Source organism: Ictidomys tridecemlineatus, chromosome 5, assembly GCF_052094955.1.
Source record: "Ictidomys tridecemlineatus isolate mIctTri1 chromosome 5, mIctTri1.hap1, whole genome shotgun sequence".
NCBI lineage: Eukaryota > Metazoa > Chordata > Mammalia > Rodentia > Sciuridae > Ictidomys > Ictidomys tridecemlineatus.
This window is the reverse complement of record NC_135481.1, coordinates 119984844-120008076: the sequence shown is the minus strand read 5'-3', so window position 1 is coordinate 120008076 and position 23233 is coordinate 119984844. Positions and strand designations below refer to the sequence as shown.

Genomic DNA, 23233 nt, shown 5'->3' with positions numbered 1-23233 from the left:
AAGTTCTACAGATCCCACCCTGTCCCAATAAGGAACATGTAGAAAGACTCACACAGGGCTGCTGCTCCGCCTAAGCACAGTCCTATGGGCACCAGAATATGGAGCCATCCTCCTGTCCACAGGACGCATCCATTCTGAGAAACATAAGGAAAAGTAGAACACCCAAATAAACACTTGCCCAACTTTGCCTCTGGCACACTGAGACTCTCGATCAATCCCCCTTGGTGAGAGATACTGAAGGATCTCAGATGCCGCAGGTATTCACAGTCCTCTCTCATACAGATCCACATGTCATCATCGATCCAACAGCTTTCCTCCACCTTTCCCACAATGGGTACTGTCAGATTCAATAATTTATACTTGACTGGTACAGTCCCCATGCTAGCCAAACCGTCCCACACAGGATCATTCACCAGGACTCACACTCATGGGCAGCTCCTCTCAGGAGGGTCCTAAGGGCACGAGACCAAGGATACATCCTTCTGTCCACAGGCCAGGTCCAATCTGAGGAGCAGAGGGCAGAGAAGAAGGCAACTACTGGTATACGCACCCCCACCTTGGCATCTCCCACACTGAGACTGTTCTGCAATCCTCGAGCATTGCACTCAGGGAAGAAACTCAGATCCAGAGGCAAGTCACTGTACTCACTCATACACCTCCAGCAGTCATCATCGAGCCCTACAAGTTCTCACTTTGTCTAAAAACTGCTACATTGTAATTCATTAAGCAATGCGTTCACAGAGGGAATACAAGTTCTACAGATCCCACCCTGTCCCAATAAGGAACATGTAGAAAGACTCACACAGGGCTGCTGCTCCGCCTCAGCACAGTCCTATGGGCACCAGAATATGGAGCCATCCTCCTGTCCACAGGACGCATCCATTCTGAGAAACACAGGGAAAAGTAGAACACCCAAATAAACACTTGCCCAACTTTGCCTCTGGCACACTGAGACTCTCGGTCAATCACCCTTGGTGGGAGATACTGAAGGATCTCAGATGCCGCAGGTATTCACAGTCCTCTCTCATACCGATCCACATGTCATCATTGATCCAACAGCTTTCCTCCACCTTTCCCACAATGGGTACCGTCACATTCATTAATTTATACTTGACTGGTACAGTCCCCATGCTAGCCAAACCGTCCCACACAGGATCATTCAACAGGACTCACACTCATGGGCAGCTCCTCTCAGGAGGGTCCTAAGGGCATGAGACCAAGGATACATCCTTCTGTCCACAGGCCAGATCCAATCTGAGGAGCAGAGGGCAGAGAAGAAGGCAACTACTGGTATACGCCCCCCCACCCTTGACATCTGTCACTCTGCAATCCTTGTGCATTGCACTCAGGGAAGAAACTCAGATCCAGAGGCAAGTCACTGTCCTCACTCATACACCTCCAGCAGTTATCATCGACTCAGTATGGGTCCTCATTTTTCACCCAAGGGGCTACTCTCTCATTCATTCACTGAGTAAATTACAACTCAAATGAGGTGAAGCCCGCAGAATGCCACCCCCACCAAGATGGGACCACTGCCCACGACTCACACTTCTCTGCATCTCCCGCCCACCATGAGCTCATCACACCTAAGCATGGATCCATCTTGGTGTCCATGGGCCTCCGCCAATCTGAGATCATGAGGGCAAAGAGAAGGGCATGAATGAAGGTGGGCCCCACTATTGTCCTCTCACAAAGACACTTTGGTGCCATCACCACCAAATACAGTGAGGGAAGGACCTCAGATCCAGAGGTTAGTCACCGTCCTCACTCAGACACCTCCAGCAGTCATCATGGAGCCCTACAAGTTCTCACTTTGTCTAAACACTGCTACATTGTAATTCATTAAGCAATGCGTTCACAGAGGGAATACAAGTTCTACAGATCCCACCCTGTCCCAATAAGGAACATGTAGAAAGACTCACACAGGGCTGCTGCTCCGCCTCAGCACAGTCCTATGGGCACCAGAATATGGAGCCATCCTCCTGTCCACAGGACTCATCCATTCTGAGAAACACAGGGAAAAGCAGAACACCCAAATAAACACTTGCTCAACTTTGCCTCTGGCACACTGAGACTCTCGGTCAATCCCCCTTGGTGGGAGATACTGAAGGATCTCAGATGCCGCAGGTATTCACAGTCCTCTCTCATACAGATCCACATGTCATCATCGATCCAACAATTTCTCACTTTGTCCAACCAATGCTATGTTCTACATCATTACACAATGTGTTGACGGACTGACTACAAGCTCCACAAACCCCACCTGTCCCAAGCAGGATATAGAGAAGGACTTACAGGGCGCTGCTGCTCCACCTAAGCACCATCCTTAGGGCACAAGTCGATGGAGCCATCCTCCTGTCCACAGAACGCATCCATTCTGAGAAACACAGGGCACAGGTGAACACCACAAATGGACACGTGCCCTACTTTGACTCTGGCCCTCTGAAACTCTTGGTCAATGACCCTTGGTGGGAGATACTGAAGGATCTCAGGTGCCACAGGTATTCACAGTCCTCTCTCATACAGATCCAGATGTCATCATCAATCCAACAGCTTTCCCCCACCTTTCCCGCAATGGCTACTCTCAGATTCATTAAGTTATACTTGATTGACAGTGTCCCCATTCTTCCCAAACCATCCCACTCACAATCATTCAACCGGACTCACACTGATGGGCCGCTCCTCTCTGTGTGTCTGAAGTGCAGCAGAAAATGGAGCCATCCTCCTGTCCCCAGGCCACGTCCAATCTGAGGAGCAGAGGGCAGAGAATGTGGAAACTAATGGTGATAAGGACCCCCCTTGAAATCTCTCACCCTGTGACACTTCTGCAATCCTCGAGCATTGCACTCAGGGAAGGAACTCAGATCCAGAGGCAAGTCACTGTCCTCACTCATACACCTCCACAGTCATCATGGACTCACTATGGGTCCTCATTTTTCCCCCTAGGAATTACTCTCCCATTCATTGACTGAGTAAATCACAACTGGAATGAGGAGAAGCCCCCAGAATGCCACCCCCACCAAGAGGGGACAGATGCCTGAGACTCACACTTCTCTGTAGCCCCCGCCCACCATGGGCTCATCACACTTCAACATAGAGCCATCGTGGTGTCCATCGGTCTCCTCCAATCTGAGAACATGAGGGCAAAGAACAGGGCAAAAATGAAAGTGGGCCCCACTATTGTCCTCTCACAAAGACAATTTTCCGCCATCACCACCGACTGCAGTGAGGGAAGGACCTCAGATCCAGAGGTTAGTCACCGTCCTCACTCAGACACCTCCAGCAGTCATCATGGAGCCCAACAAGTTCTCACTTTGTCTAGACAATGCTACTTTCTCATTCATTAAGCAATGCTTGACAAATAGACTCCAAGTTCTAGAGATCCAACCCTGTCCCAATAATGAACACGGAGAAGGACTCACACAGGGATGCTGCTCCATCTAAGTGCAATCCTATGGTTAGCAGAATATGGATCCATCCTCCTGTCCACAGAATGCATCCATTCTGAGAAACACAGGGTACAGGAGAACACCACAAATAAACACTTATCCTACTATGCATCCGGCACCCTGAGAATCTCAATCCCCCTTGGTGGGAGATACTGAAGAATCTCAGATGCCGCAGGTATTCACAGTCCTCTCTCATACAGATCCACATATCATCATTGATCCAACAGCTTTCCCCCACCTTTCCCACAATGGCTACTCTCAGATTCATTAATTCTTACTTGACTAGTACAGTCCCCATGCTAGCCAAACCATCCCACACAGGATCATTCACCAGGACTCACACTCATGGGCAGCTCCTCTCAGGAGGGTCCTAAGGGCATGAGACCACAGAGCTATCCTCCTGTCCACAGGCCAGGTGCAATCTAAGGAGCAGAGGGCAGAGAAGAAGGCACCTAACTGTAGACACCCCCACCCTTGGCAACTCTCACCCTGAGACTGTTCTGCAATCCTCGTGCATTGCACTCAGGGAAGGAATTCAGATCCACAGGCAAGTCACTGTCCTCACTCATACACCTCCAGCAGTCATCATCGACTCACTATGGGTCCTCATTTTTCAACCAAGGGGCTACACTCTCATTCATTCACTGAGTAAATCACAAGAATAATGGGGAGAAGCTCTCAGAATGCCACCCCCACCAACAGGGGACCACTGACCGCCACTCACACATCTCTGCAGCGCCCGCCCGCTATGGGCTCATCACACCTGAGCATGGAGCCATCTTGGTGTCCATTGTCCTTGTCCAATCTGAGAACATGAGGGCGGAGAAGAGAGCAAAAATGGAGGAGGGCCCCACTTTTCTCCTCTCACAAAGACACATTTGTGCCACCAACACCGACTGGAGTGAGGGAAGGACCTCAGATCCAGAGGTTAGTCACTGTCCTCACTCAGACACCTCCAGCAGTCATCATGGAGCCCAACAAGTTCTCACTATGTCCAACCAGTGCTATGTTCTAAATCATTACGCAATGTGTTGACGGACTGACTACAAGCTCTACAAACCCCACCTGTCCCAAGCAGGAGCACAGAGAAGGACTCACACAGGGCTGCTGCTCCGCCTCAGCACTATCCTTAGGCCACTAGTCCATGGAGCCATCCTCCTGTCCACAGGACACATCCATTCTGAGAAACACAGGGCACAGGTGAACACCACAAATGGACACGTGCCCTACTTTGACTCTGGCACTCTGAGACTCTTGGTCAATCGCCCTTGGTGGGAGATACTGAAGGATCTCAGGTGCCACAGTTATTCACAGTCCTCACTCATAAAGATGCCCATGTCATCATCAATCCAACAGCTTTCTTCCACCTTTCCCACAATGGCTACTCTCAGATTCATTAATTCTTACTTGACTGGTACAGTCCCCATGCTAGCCAAACCGTCCCACACAGGATCACTCACCAGGACTCACACTCAGGGGCGGCTCCTCTCAGGAGGGTCCTAAGGGCACGAGACCACGGAGCCATCCTCCTGTCCACAGGCCAGGTCCAATCTGAGGGGCACAGGGCAGAGAAGAAGGTAACTAATGGTATACGCCCCCCCCCTTGACATCTGTCACTCTGCAATCCTCGTTCATTGCACTCAGGGAAGGAACTCAGATCCAGAGGCAAGTCACTGTCCTCACTCGTACACCTCCAGCAGTCATCATCGACTCACTATGGGTCCTCATTGTTCACCCAAAGGACTACTCTCTCATTCATTCACTGAGTAAATCACAACAAAAATGCGGAGAAGCCCGCAAAATGCCACCCCCAACAAGAGGGGACCACTGCCCGTGACTCACACTTCTCTGCATCTCCCGCCCACCATGGGGTTATCACACCTGAGCATGGAGCCATCTTGGTGTCCATGGGCCTCCGCCAATCTGAGACCATGAGGGAAAAGAAAAGGGCATGAATGAAGGTGGGCCCCACTATTGTCTTCTCACAAAGACACTTTGGTGCCATCACCAACAATTACAGTGAGGGAAGGACCTCAGATCCAGAGGTTAGTCACCGTCCTCACTCAGACACCTCCAGCAGTCATCATCGAGCCCTACAAGTTCTCACTTTCTCTAAACACTGCTACATTGTAATTCATTAAGCAATGCGTTCACAGAGGGAATACAAGTTCTACAGATCCCACCCTGTCCCAATAAGGAACATGTAGAAAGACTCACACAGGGCTGCTGCTCCGCCTCAGCACAGTCCTATGGGCACCAGAATATGGAGCCATCCTCCTGTCCACAGGACTCATCCATTCTGAGAAACACAGGGAAAAGCAGAACACCCAAATAAACACTTGCCCAACTTTGCCTCTGGCACACTGAGACTCTCGGTCAATCCCCCTTGGTGGGAGATACTGAAGGATCTCAGATGCCGCAGGTATTCACAGTCCTCTCTCATACAGATCCACATGTCATCATCGATCCAACAGCTTTCCTCCACCTTTCCCACAATGGGTACCGTCACATTCATTAATTTATACTTGACTGGTACAGTCCCCATGCTAGCCAAACCGTCCCACACAGGATCATTCACCAGGACTCACACTCATGGGCAGCTCCTCTCAGGAGGGTCCTAAGGGCATGAGACCAAGGATACATACTTCTGTCCACAGGCCAGGTCCAATCTGAGGAGCAGAGGGCAGAGAAGAAGGCAACAAATGGTATACGCCCCCCTACCCCTGACATCTGTCACTGTGCAATCCTTGTTCATTGCACTCAGGGAAGGAACTCAGATCCAGAGGCAAGTCACGGTCCTCACTCAGACACCTCCAGCAGTCATCATGGAGCCCAACAAGTTCTCACTTTGTCAAACCAGTGCTATGTTCTAAATCATTACACAATGTGTTGACGGACTGACTACAAGCTCCACAAACCACACCTGTCCCAAGCAGGAGCACAGAGAAGGACTCACACAGGGCTGCTGCTCCGCCTCAGCACAATCCTTAGGGCACCAGTCCATGGAGCCATCCTCCTGTCCACAGGATGCATCCATTCTGAGAAACACAGGGCACAGGTGAACACCACAAATGGACACGTGCCCTACTTTGACTGTGGCACTCTGAAACTCTTGGTCAATCGCGCTTGGTGGGAGATACTGAAGGATCTCAGGTGCCACAGGTATTCACAGTCCTCACTCATACAGATCCACATGTCATCATCAATCCAACAGGTTTCCCCCACCTTTCCCGCAATGGCTACTCTCAGATTCATTAATTTATACTTGATTGACAGTGTCCCCATTCTTCCCAAACAGTCCCACACAGGATCATTCACCAGGACTCACACTCATGGGAAACTCCTCTCTGGAGGTTCCTAAGAGAAGGAGACCATGGAGCCATCCTCCTGTCCACAGCCCAGGTCCGTTCTGAGGAGCAGAGGGCAGAGAAGAAGGGAACTAATGGTATACACGAACCTCCCCCCCTTGGCATCTGTCACTCTGCAATCCTCGTGCATTGCACTCAGGGAAGAAACTCAGATCCAGTGGCATTCACGGTCCTCACTCAGACACCTCCAGCAGTCATCATGGACTCACTATGGGTCCTCATTGTTCACCCAAGGGGCTACTCTCTCATTCATTCACTGAGTAAATCACAAGAATAATGAGGAGAAGTTCTCAGAATACCACCCCCACCAAGAGGGGACCACTGACCGCCACTCACACATCTCTGCAGCGCCCGCCCGCTATGGGCTCATCACACCTGAGCATGGAGCCATCTTGGTGTCCATCGGCCTTGTCCAATCTGAGAACATGAGGGCGGAGAAGAGGGCAAAAATGGAGGTGGGCCCCCCTTTTCTCCTCTCACAAAGACACTTTTGTGCCATCACCATTGACTACAGTGAGGGAAGGACCTCAGATCCAGAGGTTAGTCACCGTCCTCACTCAGACACCTCCAGCAGTCATCATCGAGCCCAACAAGTTCTCACTTTGTCTAACCAGTGCTACTTTCTAATTCATTAAGCAATGCGTTGACGGACTGACTACAATTTCTAAATATCCCACCCTGTCCCATGCAGTAACATGGAGAAGGACTCACATGGGGCTTCTGCTCCACTTCAGTATGGTCCTTAGGGCATCTGTCCATGCAACCATCCTCCTGTCCACAGGACGCATCCATTCTGAGAAACAGTGTGCACAGGAAAACACCGCAAATGGACACGTGCCCAACTTTGCCTCTGGCACACTGAGACTCTCAGTGAATCCCCCTTGGTGGGAGATACTGAAGGATCTCAGGTGCCACAGTTATTCACAGTCCTCACTCATACAGATCCACAAGTCATCATCGATCCAACAGCTTTCCTCCACCTTTCCCACAATGGCTACTCTCAGATTCATTAATTTATCCTTGATTGGTACAGTCCCCATGCTAGCCAAACCGTCCCACACAGGATCATTCACCAGGACTCACACTCATGGGCAGCTCTTCTCAGGGGGTCCTAAGGGCACAAGACTATGGAGCTATCCTCCTCTCCACAGGCCAGGTCCAATCTGAGGAGCAGAGGGCAGAAAATGGGGCAAAAAATGAAGTTTCTCCCTGCTTGATTTCTGTCGTATTCAGAGTGTTATGTATTCCTCTCGCTTTTCTTTTAGTGCAGAATCTCAGATCCAAATGCCTTCTCTTTCCCCACTCATATACCTCTGCATCATAATCCAACAGGATATGTTCTTTTTAATTCCATCCATTGCTACTGTAATTTTAATTCATTATTTCATTAATTTGCTAATTATAAATGTCATTATTCATCAAGTCTGATGTGTCTTGTTTTCATTAATCTGCATTGGAACCTTTGTAAGTTTACACCTCAGTGCTAGTCAAAAGTCTCACAGATGCATAATCAGTCTTCAACTTTCTGTTATTTCTTTAATTACCCAACTTCACATTTTTCATTTTGCTGTACATCTTTTAATAGTTCTGTCAATAATTTTATGCATACTACCCCATATTAAGCAAGAATTCCTACCACACCTCACATTGGTATATCACTCCTCCTCAGCAAGCATCGTCTTCCTGTCCACACGCCATGTCCACTCTGAGGTGGAGCGAGCACAGGAGATGACAACTGTTTGTAAGTGTGTTCACTACTGCACTCTGCTTTTTCCTACTATTTGTTCCTTATTTAGATATTCATTATTCTACGTTTCCTCTTCCAAAAAATGTGTATTTCTGAACTTTTGATTGAACTAGCTGTCAACAGTGTTGAATAATGTCTATGCTGAATAGATGTTTATGATGTGTCTTTTATTTTTTAGAAAGCTTCAAACATGGACAGAACTCGGGGCAATCACTGTTCCTTAGCGCATACACCATTGTTAGTCAACAAAGCTATACACCTGCTCCATCTGTCATCCACTCTAGCGCGCACTGGCATTCCGGCTTGCTACTGCTTTCGCCATGAACAGTGTTTCGCCTCTTCATTTTTACTCACTTATACGTTTGTTTTCATACTACCATGGATATTTTTAGGAGGATATTTTCAAAGCTCATGGACAAGACCACGAACCAGCCCTTGGGTATTCCTGCCCCCATCTATGGCATCACACTGAACATGGGAAAGGACCAGATCCTGTCTGCGTGGTGCCCAGTGCTTCACATGGAACATCCACAGCACAGCCTCCCCTGTCTTCTGCATCTCAGGACTGGCCCTCTTTCCCAGCACGCGCATCGGCTCTTCTTTATGGAATTACCAAACCACTTGAAGCTGGGTCAAGGGGAGGCACCCCCGGTCCCAGCGACTCAGGAGGCTGACGGAGAAGACTCCTTGAGACCAGGAGTTTGAGATCATCTAGGGCAACATAACCTTGTGAGATCCCAGAGGGCAGAGGTTGGAGAGGGGGAGAGAAACCAAGAAGGAGACACATGCAAATCACAAAAAGAGCAAGCTCTTTGAAGTCCCTAGAAGTCAACCACATGATATTTACAAAAACCTAAAATCTTTCTTTAATGAAACCTAGGCTTCCTTGATCCACTAAAGTAAGATTTCACATTAACATGTGAAATATTAATCATTGACATAAACCAAGACAACCACCAAATACGACCCACGCTGATGCCTCTGTTCGGAGCCTGCTGAGGCAAGAGCTCACCACCGTCGGGATCACCCTCGAATCAGCACAGGTACATCCACTCCAAGGAGCACAGAGCAGAGCAGATGACTGAAAACACTGAGACGCTCTGTCAACTGATCCCCAGGCCTCCCTCTGATTACCTAGGCTCCCAGGTTATTTGTGATGATAATTTATTTTTCTCTTAACAAATCAAACACTAGGTCAAACAGTATTATGTGTTCCCTTTCCATTACTATATTTAGTCAGAGACAATATACACAGGAGGAGGAAGTACATTTGTTCCATTATCATTCATTCCACTTTATGATCAATATTATTTTACTTATTATATAGTTTAACAATGAACATGGTTACCACCTTTATGCATCATGTGTTCACTTATGTGGCCCCTGATACCATCGATTGCTTGTAATACCATCATGATGAATTCATCAACACAACAGCCTGATACAAGATCCTGGGATGTTGCTGGCAACACTTGTTAGGATGGGTCACATGGAGGGAACAGACTGTCGACTCACCTTGGTCAACATGTGCCCCACAGACCAAGAAAGCTGCAGAGCTCCTGCCCCAGAGAGCATGCTAAAGTCAACTGGAGCACGTCCATCCTGGAAAGGAGAAAACAGAGGAGGGGAATCCAGACCGGGGCATCCTCCCCAGACCCCTGCTCTGTGCAGAGTCTATCATCTAGCCAGTCACACGTGCAAAATCATTCCTTAAAAGGTTGGCATTTCATTTTCTCTTTAAGAAAGCCAACAACTTGGAAATTGCCATTGGCACAGAAGAGTACCTTATAATTCATTCTGGGTTAAGCACAGAAACCAAGCCCATGACTTCGTGCCCAGCATCTCCCTAGGGGACCCCACTGAATGGGTAAATGGACAAGAGTCCTTGGCGTTGGACCTCAGAGTTTCAGACACATGTAGTCGTCATGCTGGACTCACACACCACCAGTCATCATCATTGGTCCAGGCAGGAGCCATTTGATCCTGACTGATTTCTAGATGATTTGTTGATTAATTCAGAAATTCACTAATAATAATTTTAAAGCACTATGATCCACAAAACCCCTGAAGAGTCCTAATATCCCTAACTTGCATATGAAATCATTCTCTGATCAATATCTCCTTTACTGGGCTGGGGCTAGAGTTCAGTGGTAGAGTGCTTGCCTTGCAGGTGTGAGGCCCTGGGTTCGATCCTCAGAACCACATAAAAATAATTAAACAAAGAAAGATAGTTTGTCCATCTACAACTAAAAAAAATATATATATTTTTAAAAAAGTATCTCCTTTACTAAAAATCCTCACTTTTCATAAATGAATTGATAAATAGAGCACTCTGTGTGCACCCTGTGCTTGTCATTGGACCCTAGCTGGCCCTCTCCATATGGCACAGCTTTAATGCTACAGCGAACATCCTTAAACCAACACAAGGGCACCGTGACTCACATCAGTCTCCAAACCCACGAGGGATGCATGAACCATCCCGAGAGAGTTCCTTCCGATGTGTACATCAGAGCTGTGATCAGTAATTCTGAGTATATCATTCCCTTTCTCTCAAGAAAATGAACCACCTCAACCTTGCCACTGACCCAGAACACAAACCCTGCCTGTGATTCACACTGGGTCATCATCAGCCAAAGAGCTGCCACTCGAGTGCCATTCATTTCTCATGGCCTTTCATGTTTCCAATGTACGTTAATCGTCTTTCTGGCCTCCTCAGACATTTCTGTACTTCAGCAATGCTCTATCTATTTTATGTCGACTTATTTATCTATTTGTTCACTGATTCTTTCATTGATCAATAATAATGGTAGAAAGACAGTGTGTGAAAACAAAGACAAGACTGTCTTTATGTTGGGCCTCAGGATGTCATCCATACATTTTTAATCTTTGACTCACACTAGCATGTCTTGTTGGCCTGGGGAAGGCCCACAATTTCTTCATTCATTTCTGAATTATTTAATTGATTAATTCAGTAATTATAATTTTAAAACACTATGAATGACAAAGGTCCAAGAAGAGACTTAAGATCCCAAATACTCAACTAGGATCATTCCCATTATACTACATCCCTTTCACTCCTTACCCTTAGTGTTTCTGATATACATTGATCAATAATACATCATGTGAATCCCTTACTTGCCACTAGGCAACAACTTGCCTTTATTTATTATATTTTTAATAATCAGTGCTTTCAATCTCCATAGTTTCAGTTACTCAGGATGACAATGATCCAAGAATATTTAATTAAAAATTTCAGGAAAAAAAAATCATGTTTTAAATAACTTTTATTCCAGTATATGTGATAACAGCTCTATTTCATGGGTAGTTATTTTTTGGACCACTAACTGCTCTTAATTTATAATCCAACTATTTTAAGTACATGCATACAGGGAAAAACCTAAGTGTGTGTAGGGTTCAGGGCTGTATCCAGTCTTGGCATTCACTGGGGGTCCTGAAACACATCCCAGATGGACCAGGAGAACTATTGTGTCCTTCAATAAGTCCCTAAATCAGGGGTAAGAACTTCAGCCACACAGTGCTCTCCAGGTTCCTAACATGACAGGCAACCAAAGCAGAGCCCTTCAGCCAGGAGAGGGGTGCATTCTGAGGAGTGTGAACGAGAGCAAGTGCTTTTTAAAGGAGAACATTCTGCACCCTGGTCCTTGTTTTCTACCTCACATTCAGCCACTCCCTGAGGTAATCAGTAATTTGAAATATACATTCCATATGAAAACAAACAACTTTGAACATACTCCTGACAGAAAAAGAACCTTTGTCTATGACCTACACTCTCTAAATTATCCTTTGCCAAAAAAGGTGAGCACTCGTGGGGGTTCTCCTTAAACTGGATTTGGGGTTCACATTACTTTAACAGTTTTCTGGAATCATCAATGTTTTGGTCCGTTCATGTCTATTTATTCATATTTATGGATGGGTCGTTTCATTGGTATCAGCATGACAGTTTGAAGATACATGGCCACTAGACCAAGGCTCCTGTGAACCCTGACGCCTGCCTACAGGATCACACCCACAGGAGGGGATGAGTTTTCCACTCTGAACCTGAGCTCCAGGCACCTCTTCCACACATATGACGTATATGACTCCTGCGGCCATCACTGGTCCAGACTGCCATCTTCCACCACTGTTACCTGACTTCTTCCATGATTCATTTGATTATATTTGGTAATGAAAATTTGAGAATATAAACTAAAAATTTTAAAATGCTACCATTCAGAAGAGTTAGGAACGTCTTTTTGCATTAGAAGAGGCTTTATAACCCTGATCTGCACACAAAGAAGTACTCTCCTATTATTATGTCCCTTTTGTGTATTATCCTGTTTTGTGGCTACATTCATTAATACAAAGCTTCAATATTCACAGATGTCACAAGAAACGATTGTGTTCTTTAACTACTTCACACTCTTTTTCTGAAAAAAGTAAGATTTTATTTATGTAGAATTAAAGCAGGCAAAGAGTTGAAAAATAAGCAAATAGAGGACTTTCTTTTTCTTTTGCAAATTTATATTTATATGGGGCTTAAAAGAGCAACTTGATTTAATTTCTAAAATTTTTATTTGTACAAGTTAATTATCACAATTAAAAGCCTTCTGTAATCCTGAATCTCACCCCTGAACAGAATCAATTGCAAATATTTCTCTGTGTTTTTAGGTATTGTTTCTATTTCTAAAACATATGTTTCCCAGGGCTGGGGTTGTGGCTTAGAGGTAGAGTGCTCACTTAGCATGCATAAGGCACTGGGCTCTATCATCAAAACATAGAAAATAAAGATGTTGTGTCCACCTAAAACTAAAAAGTAAATATTAAAAGAAAACAGAATATGTTTCCTGTACCTGCCAAACTCATTTTCTTCTTGTCCTTCCAGGTTTTGCTTTCAATTTTGAACACTATGGATTACCTGGGTCCTTATGTAGACATTTCTCTATGAGAAGATTGCTTTTATGTCCTACCAAATTCCAAATCAAAATATCACACTTTCAATAATACATTCATAATTGTAGGATGAAAAAAGACCCTGACACAAGGGAGAGAACTTTAACCATTACTCACATGAATCCCAGCACTCTTAAGCAACCACAGCTGGTGACCAGGGAAGAATGTAAGTCACCTCATTCCAAGAGTCAAAAGGAAGCTCTGTGTGCACTGATTTCTATGTTCTTCATTTCATTCATGCAGTCATTCAGCTGTTTATTACTGTTTAATTTGTGCTGTGTGTGTTTGTGTGTATGCATATGTATGTGTATATTTTGTGCTTCTGTATGAACACATATGCGTGCATGCACATACATCTTACAAAAGGAATATCTCCATCTTGAACCTGACCCAGAATAAGAAAACTGACTCTTATTTACTGTCTATACAATTCTTTCCTAAAATGGTAACACTGTATCTAAATAGCCATAAAGTGTTATACATTTTAAACAATATTTCTATTTTAACTTAAATATCTGCACATATGACCAATATTTCCTGCCTCAATGTAAATGCTCATAAAGAATACATTACCTCTTCTTTATGAATTTATTATATAGCTTAATGACACATTAATAATGAACCTATTGCCATAAATGCAATGACATCATGTGTGTATATCCCTGATTTTTTTCTAGAGTCAATTCTAATAGAGAAAATGGACTAATTCTGTAGTGTGTTGGACCTCAGAGTTTCAGACACATATTATTCATAGTCTGTAACACAAATTGTCATCATTGCTATCATTGGTCCCTGACTGGATAACCTTTTCTGCATTTGTTCTGACATTCTGATCAACAAAAAGGTTATATAATTAATAACAACAAAACTGCATGGTTTAGAAAAACCAAAAAGATCTTTGGACATCAGTCTAAAGAACAATTATCAACGTAAGAGTAAAATTAAACTGAATAACTTAAATTTAATCTGATACTAATAATTAGGTCATGGTAAATATTTTATTCACTTAAAACTTTTTAAGTTTTTAATTGGGAGATAAGATTCCTTCAGTGGATGAATGGATAAAAAAATGTGGCATGTATACACAACTGAATTTTACTCAGCAATAAAAGAGAATAAAATCATGACATATGCAGGTAAATGGATGCTGTTGGAGAAGATAATGCTAAGTGAAGTCAGCCAACACTGCCCCCCACCCTCGGGAAAAAAAATGCCGAATGTTTTCTCTGATATAAGGAGGCTGACTCATAGTGGGGTGCGACGGGAAATGTGGGAGGAATAAATGAATTCTAGATGGGGCAGAGGGGAGGGAGGGAAAGGGAGGAGGCAGGGGATTATCAAGGATGGTGGAACGTGATGGACATCATTATCCAAAATACATGTATGAAGACACGAATACGGTGTCAACCTACTTTATAAACAAACAGAGATATGAAAAATTGTGGTATATATGTGTAATAAGAATTGTAATGAAAAAAAACACAAGTACATGTATAAAGACATGAATTGGTGTGAACATACTTTATATAAAGATATAAAAATTGTGCTCTATATGTGTAATAAGAATTGTAATGCATTCCACTGTCGTGTATTTAAAAAAATAAAATCCATAATAAAAAAAGAAAAAAAAGACCTATGTATTCCTCATGTATAACATTGTACAATCTATACAGATTGTACAATGACTAAATCTAGCTAATCAATATATGCATCACCTCATATATTTATGAATTTTGAGGTGAGAACATAGAATTTCTCCTTTCATATATTTTTAAAATATAATATATATTATTAACAACAGCATAATATTGTGTAACATATCTTTTGAATTTATTTTCCTTATCGAATTAACTTAATAGTATTTCATTTACCATGAACACACTCAAATGAGTAAAGCTAAGAAAGAACTTTGGCAAAAACTCACCTGAAGTCTTTCTTAACTCAGAGGAAGCATGACATTTTTGGTCACAAGAGAAGATTCAATCAGGTGACTGCATCACTTCCAAAGAGTACAAAGCAGGGAACATGATGAAAACCTTCTCTCCATTGTCCGTGTTATCTACTATAAATGAGAAATTTAGACATTGATTAATCTATTGTAATTAGATTTCTTTTCCTCTTAATCAAATCTCAAATTTGCCAAGAGTAATGATTAGCTATTACTTATCATGAGAATTTTCATCTGCATATTATATCTGTGTTAAGATTCATTTAGCTAACTATATATTTTATTAATAAACAATGCTTGACCATCTTCATCTTTCTTAATTTACATCTTTAATTATTCATTCTGGATCACTTACATTATTTTCAAAACTCATGAACAGAAGGATCAAAAATAAGACCCTACAACACTGATATCGAAAGATGAAAGATCAGAAATGAAGAAGGGACCTCAGAGTTTCAGACACCAGGTGCTCATCCCAAGTCACTCACATGCAACCAGATGTCATGATGGGTCCAGTGCTAAGCCCCCTTTCAACTAAAACTAATAGAAATTGATTTGTTGGACAATTCATCAATAAATATATATGAATAACAAAACACAAGAGTACTATCATTCACCTATTAATTAACTGATGATATTTTTGAGAGCCTATGATTCAAAACACGCAAACCAAGGCAAGAACAAAGACCAAGACCCACACTGACCTCCAAGTCTGCTGGAGAGTCACCCATGGAGCACCTGGCCACAGAGGAGTTCCAAACCAGCTCAAGAGGGTTCCACTGGGGACAACCGCACAGCAGAACCAAGGACAGAAAAGCAAACAAACAACACACTGAGACATTCTCCCCACAGATTCTTGCTTTCCACTCTTCATTGAGAAACTCACTCATGTGGCCTCTGCATGTTAACTGAAAGGGTCTTGTTTTAGCTCTTAGCAAAAGCAGCTAATTCAAAATGGCCCCAGACCACAGCAGGAACCCTGCAGGGTCCCTGCACTCACTGTGTCCTCTAAGCCATGAAGGCTTGGCCATGGGACACCAGCGCAGATTGGACCTGTGTGCTGACACCATGTGTTCCATGACCCATCACCGAGTTCTGCCATTAAACAATGCTTCAGTCCGCCATTTTTCTGGCATTTTCTCAGGTAACTAGAGTTGCAGGATTTGCAAGTGTCACCACACAGGGGAAAACCAAGATCCTTCCAGGTTCCTGCCTGGGTCCCGAGGATGGTGCCTACCAAACACTTCCATTCCTCATGTTGGACATCGTGTCCAGACACGCTTTCTCCTCATACATGGCTCACATGATACCAGCCAAAAGCACAGGGTCATGTCGTGGTCTCTTCATGGTTCATTCATTTGCACCTTTGTTTTGATTAGGTGATTAATTAATGTATAAGAATAAAATGAAACGTGATGTCCAGGACCTAAGCTGCTGGACAAATCCAACATCTGTCTGTAGAATCCTCTGCCAAACATACAGCATCTCTCAATATTCAGCCTCCGTGTAGCTCATGATCAATTAATAACTGCAAGGTTCCTCATCATATTCATTATGGGGCCATGGTTAGTTTTTATTGGTTTAAGAATTTTAAGGATGCTATGATACCTCTACACCATCCCCCGGAGAAGGAAAAACACCTTGGCTATCTGTCACTCACAGTGGTCACCTCCTTAACACAGTGACAGCACAGAATGTCTCCACACAGCAGGGTCCTCATACCAGTCAGGGACAGCCACTGTGAAGCACCAAGCAGACAAGATCACACTAAGCCAGGGACGCCCTCTCCACGGATGGATGCATCCCATCCTTCACTAACATCCTTCACTTGGCTTCCATCAATGACGGCAATATTTGTTTTTCTCAAAATAGGATGAACTCTAACTTGCAAAAGATCAAGAACAATGCTCAAGTATAGTTTTTCACTGTGTATACCTTCCTGACCCCAGAGGAAATACCTTCATGTACTTTACCAGTGGACAATGCTGCAGCCCTTAAATATGTGTATTCTGCCACCATTAATCAGGTTATAAGAAAACACATGAAATACATGGAGAGAAAGATCTATGCATCCTACCATCACCTGACATTGCACATGGGATCCATTCCATAGCAGGCATGAACAAGGGTCTGCTTCTGTTGGACCTCTGATTTGTTTATTGGTCCAAATAAAATAATAGCATAAAACACTTGAAAATAAAGATCTGTTGTGGGATACCCTCAAGGGCAGTTGACCACTGAGCCAAATCCCCAGCCCTATTTTGTATTTTATACAAAATAGCTGCTTAGTACCTCACTTTTTATGAGGCTGGCTTTGAACTTATGAACCTCCTGCCTCAGCCTCCTGAGCTTCTGGTATTGCAATTGTGTGCTATCGTGCTGGCTCTAGACACCTTCATAGTATATGAGTCAAATACAACAGTGACCTACTGATTTAATCATTGATTCACTAATAATTCATGAAATCCTTCTTATTCTCAGAAAGCCCACAGATAGTCCTGGTGGTGGTCATCTGTATAGGTACCATCTTTCCACTCTACTTCTCCAACCACCATCCTCAGCTTTTAACACATGTATCTTGGTATATTACTTCCCATTCATCTGATCGTTGGCCTTGGGTGTGCCTAATGTATTACAGTTCACATTTTCTACAACTTAAACAAAGACCCTTCAATGATCCAGCAGAACCACTCAAAGAACTCTAGCTATGACTCACATTGGTCCCAAGTCCTGACGCAGAGATGCAGCCCATGGTTCGGCGACCAGGGAGGTATGGCTCCATCCCCTCGGAAGCATCCATGCTGAGGAGTAGAGAACAGAGAAGATGGCAAGAGTGAGACATCCACCCACCCACCTTCGCTGACCCTATTCCCTTTGGGGTTGGACCTCAGAGTTCCAGAAACGTATTATTCATGATCAGAGATTCATACGCCGGCAGTGATCATCAGCAGTCCAAGGAAAGACCCACCTCATTCAGCCAACACCATTCATCTCTGCATTTACTGTCTGCCTGAGTAGATCCAACTTGACCATTTGAGCTGTGTACTAATTTTTATTCCAGTTGTACAAACTAATGGGAAGCACTATGGAAACGTGACCCACGTATGCAGTGGCAAGTACTAAATGAGGAGCTTCACACTGGCATCACGGGAAACGTTCTTCAGACACTTTGATGAGTGTGATAACTGCACAGTGCTATCTCAGAGCACGTCTCTTCCTACCAAGGTCATTAACATTACCATCATTACTTTCTTTTTGCTTGGGGGGCAGGGGTGTTCCAGGGACTGAACTCAGGGGCACTTGGCCACTGAGCCACATCCCAAGCCCTTTTTTGTATTTTATTTAGAGACAGAGTCTCACCAAGTTGCTTAGCACCTCGCTTTTGCGGAAGCTGACTTTAAACTCACGATCCTCTTGCCTCAGCCTCCCAAGCAGCTAGGATTATAGGCATGCACCACCACGCCTGGCCATTACTATTTTAAATTTGGAAACTTTGTGCACAGCTCTTACACTTGTTCATAAAACATATAACAGGTTTATTGAACTACAGTCACTGTTAATCTGTTAGTTCAATCATAATGTTCCTCAAAGACTGTGATTCACAAACACCCAACAAGGGCATAACTCTGCATGATAAAGATCTAGCAAGATCCTTACCGCAATATACATCTATCACTACTCATTCACACTTTTTTATATCTGCTTTACTTCTTATCAAGATTCATCTTACTCCAAAATTTAAAAGGATTACACTAAGCTTCCTGTGGTGGTGCCACACACATTTCAAACATACAAGGATTTCCCCTAAGCATACCACCCAAACCAAGACAGGAACAGGGACCAAGACCTACACTGACCTCCAAGTCTGCTGGAGAGTCACCCATGGAGCACCTGGCCACAGAGGAGTTCCAAACCAGCTCAAGAGGGTTCCACTGGGGACAACCGCACAGCAGAACCAAGGACAGAAAAGCAAACAAACAACACACTGAGACATTCTCCCCACAGATTCTTGCTTTCCACTCTTCATTGAGAAACTCACTCATGTGGCCTCTGCATGTTAACTGAAAGGGTCTTGTTTTAACTCTTAGCAAAAGCAGCTAATTTAAAATGGCCCCAGACCACAGCAGGAACCCTGCAGGGTCCCTGCACTCACTGTGTCCTCTAAGCCATGAAGGCTTGGCCATGGGACACCAGCGCAGATTGGACCTGTGTGCTGACACCATGTGTTCCATGACCCACCACCGAGTTCTGCCATTAAACAATGCTTCAGTCCGCCATTTTTCTGGCATTTTCTCAGGTAACTAGAGTTGCAGGATTTGCAAGTGTCACCACACAGGGGAAGACCAAGATCCTTCCAGGTTCCTGCCTGGGTCCCGAGGATGGTGCCTACCAAAAGCACTTCCATTCCTCATGTTGGACATGGTGTCCAGACATGCTTTCTCCTCATACGTGGCTCACGTGACACCAGCCAAGAGCTGGTCTCTTCATGGTTCATTCATTTGCACCTTTGTTTTGATTAGGTGATTAATTAATGTATAAGAATAAAATGCAACGTGATGTCCAGGACCTAAGCTGCTGGACAAATCCAACATCTGTTTGTAGAATCCTCCGCCAAACATACAGCATCTCTCAATATTCAGCCTCCGTGTGGCTCATGATCAATTAATAACTGCAAGGTTCCTCATCATATTCATTATGGGGCCATGGTTAGTTTTTATTGGTTTTAAATTTTTTAGAAAAGAAACATTAAATCTCACTAAGCTTCATCTATATTGTTTACCAGGAAGAAGCATCTGTGACATCCTGAGCTTTCTGCTCATGTCTAGCTGGCGGGTGTAACATTATACATTGTATACTTTGTGTGGGAACATTTTGCCTTCTTGGGTTATATTTGATTTTTTAAATGTAGCAATACTTCTTTAAAAAAAAAAAAGCAGATAAAACTGGAACATCAGCTATTACTCACGTAATCCAAACTCCATGACAACATGATGGCAGCATTAATGGGCTCAAAATCATCCAGTCTGCGGAACAGAGAACAAAGCAGACCATTGATACAGGACACCTGTCCCCTGACCCTGGCTTTTCATATTCCCTGTACTTGCTCTACTAGGAATTCATTATCTGGAGGATATTTGTATCATTTTTTTGTACAAAAATGAATAACCAGAAATATTGTTTGTCCCGGATGCTGAGTAATACCTATCAATCACACTGTGTACAATACTCTTCGCCAAGGAAGGCACAGCAGTGCGACATTTACTTACATTGCCGTCAATAGTTGTAATACGTAACAATGACTGGTCAGGCCTCTTTATAATAGTATTTCCATTGTACAGATTTTTCACTGATCCAAATACAATTATAGAATAAAAATCAATGAATACATTGACCAAAAATAAATATATTCTATATTACTAATGCCTGTTTAATAACATTATTTCAAGAAGAGAAAGCCAGACATGCGTTCATATTCTATGACTCATACGCCACCACTAGTCATCATCCTCTGTTTGTCCAAAGAGTTCTAATTTGTCTATTGATTAATTCATTGCTTATTGATTAATTCATTAATGGGATAATTATAAGTATAGAATCTTGATTCACAAAACCCAAAGAAGAGCCACATGATTCCTAGTCTATTAGGGAATCATTCCAATGTTAGTACCTTGGAATTAATTCATTAATCACCCTCAATTTTTCATATACACAGTATCAATACTTCATAGTGCACGTATATTTATCAAAAACATAGTCTATTTTTTATTATATTTTAATTTTTTTTTAATCATTCAGGAAGTACTCAAGAAAACCATCCAAACCAAGACAAGAACACTCCTATGACTCACAGTGGTCAGCAGCTTCTTCCAACCATGGACATGGAAGACCCTTCTGTCCACAGGTCACATCCATTCTAGGGAGCAGAGGGCAGAGAAGATGACAACAAATTGAGATGTGCCCTAGAGTTCACCTGTCACAGTGAGACACTGAAGCAATCAAATTTGGCTGGAGTTAGAGAAGAACCTCAGATTTAAAAGGTAGTCACTGTCCTCACTCATACAGCTCCTAGAATCATCATTGTTCCACAATGGCTGCTCCTTGACTCCAACCATCTCATTTTCTGAATCATAAGCCCTATGCAAGTCACCCCGTCCCAAAGAGAAAAACTAACCACAACTCACACTGGGCTGTAGCTCCTCTCAACAGGGTGCTCATGGCTCCTGACCACGGAGCCATTCGCCTGTCCATAGGCCATGTCCATTCTGAGAAGCAGAGGGCAGAGAAGATGACAACAATCGGAGAAGTGCCCCACTTTTAATCTGCCACAGGGAGACATGTAGACAAACACACTTGGTGGGAGATGGGGCAGGACCTCAGATCCAGAGGTCTTCACCCATACCCCTCCAGCAGTCATTATCGATTCAGGAGGGGTCCTTGACCTGTCTAACCATGGCTACTTTCTGATTCGTTAATTTATACCTGACTAACACAAGCCTTATGCAAACCAACCCATCTCAAACAGGAATATTGATCAGGACTCACACTGATCGGCAGCTCCCCACAGGACAGTCCTAAGGGCACCAGACCACGGAGCCATCCTGCTGTCCACAGGCCAGGTCCAATCTGAGGAGCAGAGGGCAGAGAAGGTGGCAACTAATGGAGATACGCCCCTCTTGGCATCTCTCACACTGAGACTTCCATGCAATTATCGTACATTATTGCACGCAGGGAAGGAACTCAGATCCAGAGGCAAGTCACAGTCCTCACTCAGACACCTCCAGCAGTCATCATCGATTCACTATGGGTCTTCAATCTGTCCAACCATTGCCACTTTCTAAGTTATTAATTCATTAATTGATAAATGATAAGCCTTTGATTCACTAAGTCTGAAATGCCTTGTTGTTTTCGACTGTACGTGTCATCATTCCAACATGGACACCTCTGTGTCATAGGCATAATCAATGCAAGGCTTCACGCCCCCCCCCTGTTATCTATGGGAGGTACAGAACGTCACATTTGTGCCGATGCTGTACACTTCCTGTGAATCAGGAAATGGTCTTAAGCCTGCTACCCATCCGAAGCAGGAACGCTAGTTATGACTCACACAGGTCTGCAGCTCCTCCTCAGAAGGGCGCTAACAGCACCTGACCATGGGCCAGCCCTCTTGTCCAAAGGCAATGTCCACTCTGAGAAGAGAGCAGAGATGTTGACAACAAATGGGGTGTGCTCACTGTTCATTCTTGATTTGTGCCAATTCATTAATTTGAACTTGCCATTGACCCAGAACACTGTCTACAATTAGGTCTACACCACCGTTAGTCAAAAGGAGACATGCACGCACCAGTTATTTCTCTTTGAACTGCACTAGGATCTGTATATGTTGATATGTTTCCTGCTTTACCACAAAGTTTCGGAACCGTACAATGTGGATCACATGAACACAAGGTTGTGAATCCTCTTTGGGGCCCCGCCTTTCACTTGTCCTTTGCTCAGTGTTATACTGCACAGGGAAGTAGGACATTCGCTGTTCTTCTCTGGAGAAAACCAACATTACAGCACTTGATTATTGGCTGTAGATGTCATTCCTGTCCAGAGAAGGACGAGGGTGGAGACAGTTATACTCCTTGATAGATGTCATGGTTTTAATTACTTACCCATGTACATGACCAGTGGGAATGCAAGACCATCTTCATCATATTATATCTGTACACTAATTCTTTCTTTGGGTCATTCCAAAAAGTGAGCCTTTAACTTTCCTGATATCAGTCTA

At 44.0% G+C, this 23233-nt stretch overlaps 1 protein-coding gene and 5 non-coding genes across 6 annotated transcripts; all 6 read right to left on the bottom strand.

Moving 5' to 3' along the window:
- Nucleotides 1-1560: 1560 nt before the first annotated feature.
- On the bottom strand, nucleotides 1561-22561 carry LOC110598954 (uncharacterized). The gene is made up of 18 exons (XM_078050914.1): nucleotides 21645-22561; nucleotides 21312-21376; nucleotides 20429-20486; nucleotides 19320-19394; nucleotides 18179-18263; nucleotides 7529-15576; nucleotides 6038-7234; nucleotides 5667-5748; nucleotides 4910-5372; nucleotides 4548-4629; nucleotides 4174-4254; nucleotides 3791-3871; nucleotides 3423-3504; nucleotides 3049-3129; nucleotides 2668-2747; nucleotides 2296-2377; nucleotides 1923-2004; nucleotides 1561-1628 (listed from the first exon to the last, which is right to left on the bottom strand). Exons 1-6 carry the CDS (start codon nucleotides 21875-21877, stop codon nucleotides 15574-15576), a joined length of 519 nt encoding a protein of 172 aa, XP_077907040.1. The 5' UTR covers nucleotides 21878-22561; the 3' UTR covers nucleotides 1561-1628; nucleotides 1923-2004; nucleotides 2296-2377; nucleotides 2668-2747; nucleotides 3049-3129; nucleotides 3423-3504; nucleotides 3791-3871; nucleotides 4174-4254; nucleotides 4548-4629; nucleotides 4910-5372; nucleotides 5667-5748; nucleotides 6038-7234; nucleotides 7529-15573.
- On the bottom strand, nucleotides 10456-10529 carry LOC120887028 (small nucleolar RNA SNORD113/SNORD114 family). The gene has a single exon (XR_005730199.1). It is a non-coding gene; the product is annotated as a small nucleolar RNA SNORD113/SNORD114 family (small nucleolar RNA).
- On the bottom strand, nucleotides 14233-14307 carry LOC120887036 (small nucleolar RNA SNORD113/SNORD114 family). Its single transcript, XR_005730206.1, has one exon. It is a non-coding gene; the product is annotated as a small nucleolar RNA SNORD113/SNORD114 family (small nucleolar RNA).
- Nucleotides 15903-15977, bottom strand: LOC120887034 (small nucleolar RNA SNORD113/SNORD114 family). The gene has a single exon (XR_005730204.1). It is a non-coding gene; the product is annotated as a small nucleolar RNA SNORD113/SNORD114 family (small nucleolar RNA).
- On the bottom strand, nucleotides 18343-18417 carry LOC120887029 (small nucleolar RNA SNORD113/SNORD114 family). The gene has a single exon (XR_005730200.1). It is a non-coding gene; the product is annotated as a small nucleolar RNA SNORD113/SNORD114 family (small nucleolar RNA).
- LOC120887042 (small nucleolar RNA SNORD113/SNORD114 family) lies at nucleotides 20904-20975 on the bottom strand. The gene has a single exon (XR_005730210.1). It is a non-coding gene; the product is annotated as a small nucleolar RNA SNORD113/SNORD114 family (small nucleolar RNA).
- Nucleotides 22562-23233: the final 672 nt, after the last annotated feature.